This window comes from Macrobrachium rosenbergii, chromosome 36 (assembly GCF_040412425.1).
Source record: "Macrobrachium rosenbergii isolate ZJJX-2024 chromosome 36, ASM4041242v1, whole genome shotgun sequence".
Lineage (NCBI taxonomy): Eukaryota > Metazoa > Arthropoda > Malacostraca > Decapoda > Palaemonidae > Macrobrachium > Macrobrachium rosenbergii.
In genome coordinates this window covers 14,442,931-14,453,028 of record NC_089776.1, presented here as the reverse complement: position 1 = coordinate 14,453,028, position 10,098 = coordinate 14,442,931, and the positions used below count along the sequence as shown (strand labels likewise).

The following is a 10,098-nucleotide window of genomic DNA, read 5'->3' as shown; positions in this document are numbered from 1 at the left end:
AATTTCCATTTTCTTGCATTCGTACAACTCCCATCTTGCAAGGAGCCCAGCTAACATTATAGTATATAGCTCTCCCTGAAGTGGTGTGAAGAATATGTCCAACCCACCTCTATCTCCCCTTCCACATTTTAAACTGTGATATTTCTAACTATATCCTGTTATGTGACTCATAATATTCTTATTCAATCTTTATTTTAGAAGTGACAAAATCTTTCGTTGTGGCCATACCATTTGGCATCTGGAAGGTTTATCCTTAAAATTGGTCCGTAAAGGTACCTTAGCTGTTAAGTAGTAACATGTTCCACTACATTCATTATTCCAGCCCTTATCTCACAGCACAAATTAAAATGACAGTTTACAACATTCGTACAAGTAAATAAAGGTCTTCAGCAAAAGTAATAATCATCATGTTACTTTAGAGTAATTTTTCATTACTTTAAAAAATATTTACAGTACATCAAACATAAGTGTAAAATCTGAGATAACTATGAAAATTAAAAACAAGTAAATCCTTGACATCCAGTTCGAACACTACATCAGGAATCAAGGGAAAATTATAAATTTTAATATACAAACATTTAATCTTTATAAAAATAACTGCAAGGCATACAGACCAATAGTACATACATTACATTTTTACATAAAAGTAACAGTATTATATAAAATTTTTAATAAACAATTCATGAAAATACTGTAAACATCTATTACCATGTCAGTTATACAAACCACTCATGACACAGCTGAGGCAATGTTTATCACCACATGCTATAAAGTGACATTGAAACACCACTTATGATACCAACCAAATCTTACTGCAACAATACAACATTGCTGCATTACATGAACTTGCTTATAAAAAATTGTCTATTCAATTACAAGAACAGCCAGCAATACTTACAACATGAATTTCTTAAAATTCACATAAAACCCAAGATCTAAATCAAGAATTTTACAATGGTATAAAAATACAAAATATGGTTGACATGTTTTCAGATACAAAGATGCTATAAAATGTTTTTTGCCAATTTCAGTTGGCACTGTTGCTCATAAACTGTCTTGTTACCAATACTGCCTTTAAGAAATCCCCTTTACTTACTAAGTTAACTAACCATTTGCCTCCTGAACAAAGCAAAGCTGCTTCAACCAATCTGAATGGACGGCAGCTGGTACAGCCTTGATAAAACCAGGGATTCTCATGTGGTCTGCCAAATATGCCTACTGTGGGTGCTTTAACAGAATAGCTGAAGTCTTGCCAACTGGCCAATGCTGCAATCTTGAACAATATTTTTAATGCTTTTCCCTGGTTTTATCTTAAAATTTTGATAGAAATTGAATAATAGCTTCCATGTGGCACACCTACATCCTACCGATTTTTAACGTATCCAGTGTTGAGCCTAAAGCAACAACTGCTACCTTATTCTCCTAGTACCTGTACCCTTTACTTGGCCATTACAATTAACTTTAATAAACATCTCAGTTCCATTGTGTTTTATCTCTGGATTAATGTTTCTGCAATTGTCAATCATTTCCCTTATACTGAATCATGACATTCTTTCCACTGAAGCAATTATGTTAGAGCAAGAAAAATATCTGTACAAGTTAAGATGATTGTCTAAGTCGCTAACATTTGCAGCAACCAAAAGTCTTCATGAAGTGAAGTGGAAATGAGGAGAAAAGCAAACTCAGTAGGCAAAAGAAGTTTCCTCACCACCTGACTGTCTAATCTGCCTACTACACTGCAACTACTGCTTGCAAAAAGAAGTATACTATATATGGAAAGTAATAGAATGTCTCTTTAAATGAAGAAAAAAAAACACAAAAGATTATAACAAGTTGTCCAGTGAAATTACCAGCCATCAAATTTTGTACACAGATTCTCCCAGGCCTGAAAAATCCATTCTGTGTGGAGGTCCAGTTTTCCATTTTCTTGACCACATTTCCAAAACTTGATCTACACTTATCTGTTCACACGAAGGACCTTCTAAAATGATAAGGGTAATAGGGTGCTTCAAGTGATTTGCAACACGTCCTGCCAAGAACATCTGCAGAGAGGCAACATTAAAAAGACTCTGTTGTTTTTTGGCCAGAAAACAAGGAAGCACCTTTGATTTCTTGCTGAGTAAGGAAAACTGAGGGAACTTGCTTTGCAAATCTGGTGTTGCATGAAGAATTTCAAGAACGTGAAGCATACTGCAACTATCCTTGTCTGATATACACGACTGTAAAGCTTTAAAATCTTTCAGTAACTGTTCACTCCCAATGTGTTTGTATTCTCTCAGCAAACTTGGTAACAAAACATCAATGTCTTCTTGTGTAATGTCGTCTACATTCTTTGACAGTATGTCAGTGACGTGTTTTTCTGTTGATGGGCGGGTTACAATCAGGTGTGACACATATATGTTAAACAACGAAAGAAGAACATATTCATCTGTATCTTCCTTAAGTTCTTTCATTCTCATACATAATTCGTCATTGAAATTCTCAAGTGCTTTACATGCAGACTGATTATGATCCAAAAACAATGACTTCACTATCACATGCAACTTGGGAAAGAGAAAAGCACATCGAGCCATGACCTCATGACTGCGCAACTTCTGAGAACTAAAGCCATAAGCATCCATATTTCTTGTCCTTTTATGAATGTCTGTGGCAATATCCCTAAGCAAGTCAACGTTTTCAAAATAAAAAGTTAATATTTTCTCATCTAAAATGCAACTCTGACTGAATGGTTCTTCAATACATATCAAATCATATGCCTCTGGGAAACCTGCATATTTATGAAAATATGTCTTACAGAGCCTAGTCAACACATTCAGATGCTCAAAAAGTTCTTTCAGAAAGCTCGCTTCCTCTACCCAGTTTACAAAGAGTTCAAAATCTGGACAGCGGACAGGGGAGCTAATAACTGGAGACATTTTGTGACTGGTCTCACCTTCTGAAGATTTAGAGAGAACTGTATATGATACCAATTTACTCATATCAATACTACGATTCTCTAAATATGTTATACAAGAGATTTCTTGGCCTGGAAAGCCTATGTGACTACAAAAGAGGTGCTCTTCACTCTCCCCACTGGAATTAATCCATCGTAATATGATGTACTCATAGTTCTCCAAGGTTAGGATGCTAAAACATGGGCTTTCTGACAGTGAATTTAGAAGATCCTCTTCTATGCACTCAGCAATACGTTTGCTCATATAGCCTGCAAAGGCAAATTTTGATGGTGTGTCTTGAGGTCCTGGAAATGAACCTCCTGCTAAATCTGTTACCGTCTGGATAATATCTTCTAAACTTGAGGTGTCTTGTGAGAAAGTTTTTAATAGAGGATACATGTACTTACACAAGTCTGAGAGAGTTTGGCGTTTTCCAGATATTTTCTGATGGTTGAGACTCTCTTTGTGTTTCCTCAATTTTTTTGCAACTAAATGGACATCTTTTGGAACTGCAACTTGAAAAACTTTGATCAAATTTGGGTTCATACTTCCCCATTCACATAGTAAACAGGTAAACATTGAAGTTTTTTCTTCATAATGTAGCCATGGGAATATTTGTTGCCAAGATGGAATGCATTTTGTGAGATCTGTGGCAAATGAAGTTGGAGGCAGTCGACTGTGAGGTGATGACGAAGCAAGGCGGCCATCTCCAGTACCTTCTGCCACTTGAGTTGTTACAGAGACAGCTGTACCTTCATTTGAATTTTGTGAGCAATTCATCTCTGGTAATAGAAAAATGAAACAGAAATACTGTCTGAAAGAACTGAAATGCTGAGGTGGTTCAAATCTGTTATTTCGCAGCACTTGTAATATTCTTTCCTATTTTCATCAAAAAAATTAACTGGAATACTTCCTGTCATAAATGATATTCTGGTAATCACTTGAAATCCCTGAATATGTCCTGGGACCTTCAACTTTTAGCATTTTCACCAACTGATGTGAACACTAGCTTCTTTGAAGTTCGTGCATGAATCACACATCACATTCTGAAAAACATAAAAAATAATCAATAAATCTGGCTACAAAGATCTAACACATTGCTTTTACTGATACCAATATGAGATATCAAGGCATGGGCATTAGACTGCCAATATGAAATATCAAGACAAGGGCATTAGACTAAGATATGAATTACTAATTTTAATAAGTAAAACACAAGTTTCAGATGAAAAATTATTTCAGGCAGGGATAGTTCCACATACATTCATCATTTCTTCCCTATCTGCAGCTTTATGAAATTTTAAATAGTTCTGATTTTAACCCTTAATGGATGGGCATCTTCATGTGAATACCTATAACAGGTTTTGAGTGATGGACGAGCTAACTCACATGAGTACAGTATTGATATTACATGCCATTTGCTTTGGATGGATTTAGTGGGAAAAATCTTCATATCACTTCAGTGGCCCATAAATGATTTATGGCAACCATAATAGCTCAGCATGGGAGAGACATCAATCAGTATGCCTTGAGATTTCAGAGGGGAATATACTGCCTCTCTCAGCTCCAGGATGTCTTTTATTTATTTGCTCATACATATACCCAGGGATTGCTCTTGGTTTTAGCTCTTATCTTTTATGATAGTATGTCAGCTATAAATGTAATTTTGTCAAGAAAAGTGCAGAGAAATATTAGAAAAAACATGTGTACCTCACAAAAACTTTCTGCATCTCCCTATCTCAGTAAATCTCATTTATATTTTACAACAAATATACTCGGAATTTGTTACTGATTTTAGTTCTTATCTGTTATGATACTGTGTGAGCTGTAATTATAATTTTACAAAATAAAATAAAATAAATTATTAAAAAAAATGCATAACTTGGTAAAATTAACATATTTTTATGAGTGTCTTGTAGAAGAGGCCCCACACAGGGTTGTAAATAGTCACTTTCAACTTCCCATGGAAGGCAGGGAAAATTTCTTTAAATTATTTTTCTTACACCATGTGCATTTGCATATGTTCCTCTTTCCATTGATGTTTTTTTCTTAAATTGGCCAACCTTAAAGTTTGCCCAGTCTGTGGGTGTGCTTGATACGCTTGTGTCTAAGATTGGGGAGGATAGGATGTGGAGGAAAAATGGAATGGAAAAGTCAGAAGAGAAGGAAAGAGGGGATATGGGTACTCGATATTGAATGTGGTCTTGAAAGCCAAGAACAGGCCAGACAGATCCAGTATTCACTTTATTTTTAGTCTACTTCCTAAATAATATTGTTAACCACAGAGTAAAAACAATCAACATGTAAATTGTGACAGTAAACTCTAAAGCACTGCTTATCACTTTCCTACATTTCTGGTTCTATTGATAAAATCAAATAAATATTTAGCCTACCATCAAAGAGGCTTGGGATGAAGGATATCATTATACTGTAGTAACTGAATACTGCAGCTACTCACTCACAGTAATGTTAAGTTAAAGAGACCAAAGAAAATTAATGAAAATTTTAAAAAAAGGTATACAGCAATGTAAAAAAGAACAACTGCAAGTTGACCATCCACTTTTAAAGCACACTGAGCTAAGAATGTAAAGTACAGATGCAGAGACACGGGTGGCTCCCTTAGTGCCAGAGAAAAACTTTCATGAGAAAAGTACTCAATTTCTTCATTTATTAAAATCCCTTGGCAATTGGATTACATGCCCTTATAGCAGTTAAGTATAGTATATGAAAAAGAAAGTGTATACTCTTTACTCAACCACACAAATTCAGATTAAGAGCAAAAACTCACTTCTGCTAATGATCAGAGAGAGAGAGAGAGAGAGAGAGAGAGAGAGAGAGAGAGAGAGAGAGAGAGAGAGAGAGAGAGAGAGAGAGAGAGAGCTAGCAATTCATTCTCAGTACCCCTTTGATTCAAGAACAATTGCCTAGTCACAAACGAACACCTCTGAATAAACCCTAATATTGTATTGATGCAGGAAATGTTTAATTTCAGTAGCTGCCTTTTACATTAATATTTACCAATACCCAAAATTCATATTTGGTAAAATTTTACTTTGAACAATTATTGAATATTAGACTTGAAAATACCATTTTCCTATGGTTTAATGTATGCTCTAAATGTTTCTGTCATTCATTTCATTAGCAAATGACCTAACCAACTACACCTAACCTAACCTAAAACACTGCAAATGAATGAAATAAGGTTACAACCTAACCTAACCTGACTCAGGGTACCTGTCCTTACCCAAATGCAAGATATTAGTTTGAAAACATTCCATAAACTTACCGTGATCAAATGAGAACTATCAGTGCAATAAACATCTTAGAATTTCACTCATTTTGTGTTTTCCCCCACCCAAAATCCCAGTTTTCCCACTGTGGTCCCCCCAATTTATTAGAAATAAGGGTGAGTACACTATCTCTAAAAGTACTCATTTTCTAATGAAAATAAAGTCAGAAACATATCAAACACATGAAAACACAGAAAAATGCTATTTTCAAGCCCAAAATGCAATGATGATTTCAAGTAAAAATTTACTGAGAATTTTACAGTAAAGACTGTTTAAACCTTCAGTCCTCATGAGCCTGGTCATTTCAAATTACTTACAGCACTGGTATATCAGCCCTAAAAACTTTTAAAAAAAACTACAAATTGGAGAAAAAATATATTCAAAACCACATATGGTTTTAGAGCGTCATGTTCCCTCTTCAGTGTGGAGATACTAATTAGGTTTCAGAGTCTCCACACCGAAGAGGGAGGTTGATGCTCAAAAACTGCATGTGCTTTTGAATATAGCTGTCCTCCAAATTGTGGTTTTTTCCAAGTTTCAGAGTTTCATACTGATCAGTTATCACCACTAAGAACTTAGGATATGACAAAATTTAATAAAAAAAATTGTGTAGGCATTCTCTTGTTTTTTTTTTTTTTTGCAAATTTGCTGTTTTTGCAAGTTTCATAAAATTGAAAAAAAGATTTTACATAGGGTATAACTTATTGTATTTAATAAGTAAACAAAATACAGTAAAACTGAAGACTACTACCACAGCCTGGTTCCCAATAGTCAATGACCACAATATTTACTGCCTTTTCTTTATGTTTTGTTTATGTTTGTGTCTTTTTTATGTATGTTTACATTTACCGTCTTTTGTTAATGTTTTTATATTCATGGCACCCATTTTGCACATAAACTGATAGAGCATGATAGTAGTCTTCAGTTTTACCTTCTTTTTATTTAGTTTTGACAAATTTAATCACTGAAGTTCTTGGTAAAATTAAATAAAAGAAGAAGAGACTACAACATATTGTAATAAGTGAACTTATTGTACTAAGCAAACATATACTGTGCAAGCAATAAGCAGCCTAATTACTACACAAATGCATCAAAATTTATATAATAGAAATAATGTCCCAGGGCCAGTTGAGAACGATGGACGCAGGTTCCGCCAACAAAAACAAACCTATCCTTTCCTAGAATGCGTTGTCCTGACCTAACCAGACCTTACCTTCCTAACCTGACTTAGGGCTCTGTGCCCTGAACTGGCCAGGGGGGGAATTTGTCGCCCCTGGACCCCACAAGTAACACTGAATATCGGAAACAATTTGGTGGGACTAAATTTCAATTCAGGCATGTGGTCTGACTCTGGCTACAATCTTACCAAAACAACCTTAACCTAACCTTTTGTATAGCATCTTGCCCTGACCTAACCAGAACCTACCTTCCTAATTTAACTTAGCCAGAGGTGTTTGCGAAATTACCAATGCCCACCCGTCTCCCTAGCCCCCAATAATACCAAAATGTAGATCATGGGGTCATTGTTAAGTATGCCTACTTGGTAAAATTAAAAAGAAAATGATGCACATGCTATAGGCCTACAATACTGTAGCTGATAAAGAGGACAAAATATAGTAAGGTAATCCTACGGTTTAGGGGTCCAAATTCATTGCATTACATAAATATTTATTGGATCATGGAAAACAATGAAAAACGAGCAGTTTATCTGCTTACAAAAGCAGATTGTAAAAAAACAAAGGGGAATAAACGGCAAAGGTAAATAAACAAAAACATGTCTAAGGGGATACACACCCATAGAATTTTGAGAAAATCATAAATCTCTACTTCTGTAAGCAGATAAACTGCTCATTTTTTTCAAATTTATCAAAAAGTGGCTGCTGAAGAGCAAGAGCCCATGCCAGGTTCCTACCTGGTTCCTGGTTGCTAAGCACCCACTCCACAAACACAGTTGTGGGCACACTACACTATTCACGTGATGTGCAGAGCTTTACTCACTTTGTTCTTTTACGATCTCTATTTCTGTAAGCAGGTAAACTATATAATCATTGTTTAGCAAATATACTTCTGTTGGCAGATCTGTCAAAAGAAGAAATTGAAAATAGGAAAGAAAACTTAAACACAAGGGAGCAGAGAATTTGGACCCCCTAAACTGTAGGATTACATTGAGTACTGCATAAGCAATAAATAGCCTAATAACATTAACAAAATGCCCCTAAAAACTATGTAGGGTAGTTTCTTATTGAGTAGCCTTCGATCTAATAAAATAGCAAAGTCTAACAAGTCTTAGAGTCGACTTGCCTGGGCCTAGTAGCCAAGAACGATTTCCACTAGCCTAACCTTACCCCTGGCTTTTGCATTCTAGCATTATGATAATAAAATAGTATCTTATTTAATAAGTCTTGGTAATTCTATGCCGTAGTTCTGCGGTGAGCTAGACTACGGCAATTGACGTTTTCCTACGTTACTTTACTTGCTTTACAAGAATTTAAAGCAATACTTTGTCGGCCGGCTGTAACTAAACTATATAACTGATCTTTGAAGACTACACGACAGGGTTGATCTAAGCTGGTCAATTACAGTTTGTAAAGTGAAATAACATAGGAAAACGTCAATTGCCATAGTTTAGCTCACCGCGTAACTACTGCTTAGAATTACCCAAGCAAATCAACACAGGGTTAAATGTAACAAGTTACAGTAACGCTGCATGACAAAGTTAGACTCCTAGCGTAAGTTACGCTAAATAAGCCTTAAGAGGCTGAGAAAGAATTACCTTTGGTTTAAAGGCAGCCTCTTGTAGCCTAGAAGGTGTTCGAGGTCATTTTTCCACGTCATTTATGGTTCCTGGTTCCTTGACGAAGTTGACGACTTCGTATGTAAACAAGCAGCTTCTTCTTCTTCTTCAAGATTAAGTTGGTATTCTTGGGCCAAAAAGGGCGCCACAACACAGTTCTGGGCACGTTTTTTTACGCACAGTGATAATTGGAATTGCAATGTCAAATTTAAGCCAAAGGCCAAGTGCTGAGACCTATGAGGACAGTCAGCTCTAAAAATAATTCACAAATTGGTGTTAAGTTTCATTTTTACGTTTGGTATACCACCCCTTCTTTTATCTGACACCGATTTCACCTCTATCAGTTTTCTTTGACTTACAAGATTTTGGTTTAATGTAAGCTTCAATAGTTGTTTTTGTTTGTCACCTATTTGAACATTTCTTTCTAGTCCATTTCCCTTGAGCAATTTCACTTAAATGCAAAAATTTGCCTGGCCTTTCATTTTAAATATCTTTCCATTCTACAGAAATTGCAAACCCCATCCTTGTTTTTCCCTGATGTTTGAGTACTGCCTTTTTTTTTATAATACTATCATTTGCTTCACATTCTTTTGGACTGGTTCTTACAGCAACCTTTTCTGGAATTCGGCTTCTTTTCCAAGGTCTTTTCAAACACGGTAACACCTGTGACATCACTGATTGCCTGTTTTGGACTTTCTTGATGGAGGATGGTGCTACAGTTGGTGTGCATCCTATCCTTCTTTAGATATTCAATATTTCTTTTCATTGCATATTTCTTAGTTGATTTGCTTTATTATTTTCATTTTGTGAATCCTTTGTTTGAATACTGTATTTCTAAAAATTTACTGAAAAAAAAGATGATTAATACATATACAAGCTTCTGATGAGTCCATGTCTGGATGTTTGGAGAACTTTTTGTAAGTGACAGTCCTCTAACTATCAATTCCAGCTCAACTTCTGTGGCAAAAATGCCAGTTCTACCCACTTGTAATTTCAATTCTGTATTATAAATGTAAAAAAAATAGGCCTAGCAACCTTAGCTAGAGTACCAACAAAAATCCAAGTAAAAAATTACTTTTGG

General features: G+C 35.4%; 1 protein-coding gene across 1 annotated transcript; it reads right to left on the bottom strand.

Moving 5' to 3' along the window:
• Window positions 1-561: 561 nt before the first annotated feature.
• Window positions 562-9,133, bottom strand: LOC136856659 (uncharacterized). Its single transcript, XM_067134676.1, has 2 exons — window positions 8,997-9,133; window positions 562-3,979 (listed from the first exon to the last, which is right to left on the bottom strand). The coding sequence occupies exon 2, from the start codon at window positions 3,711-3,713 to the stop codon at window positions 1,857-1,859; it is 1,857 nt and encodes a 618-aa protein (XP_066990777.1). The 5' UTR covers window positions 3,714-3,979; window positions 8,997-9,133; the 3' UTR covers window positions 562-1,856.
• Between the last annotated feature and the right edge of the window lie 965 nt (window positions 9,134-10,098).

Bases quoted from the DNA above. Each gene is read 5' to 3' on its own strand.
- LOC136856659 (XM_067134676.1), bottom strand. From the start codon at position 3,713: ATGAATTGCTCACAAAATTCAAATGAAGGTACAGCTGTCTCTGTAACA.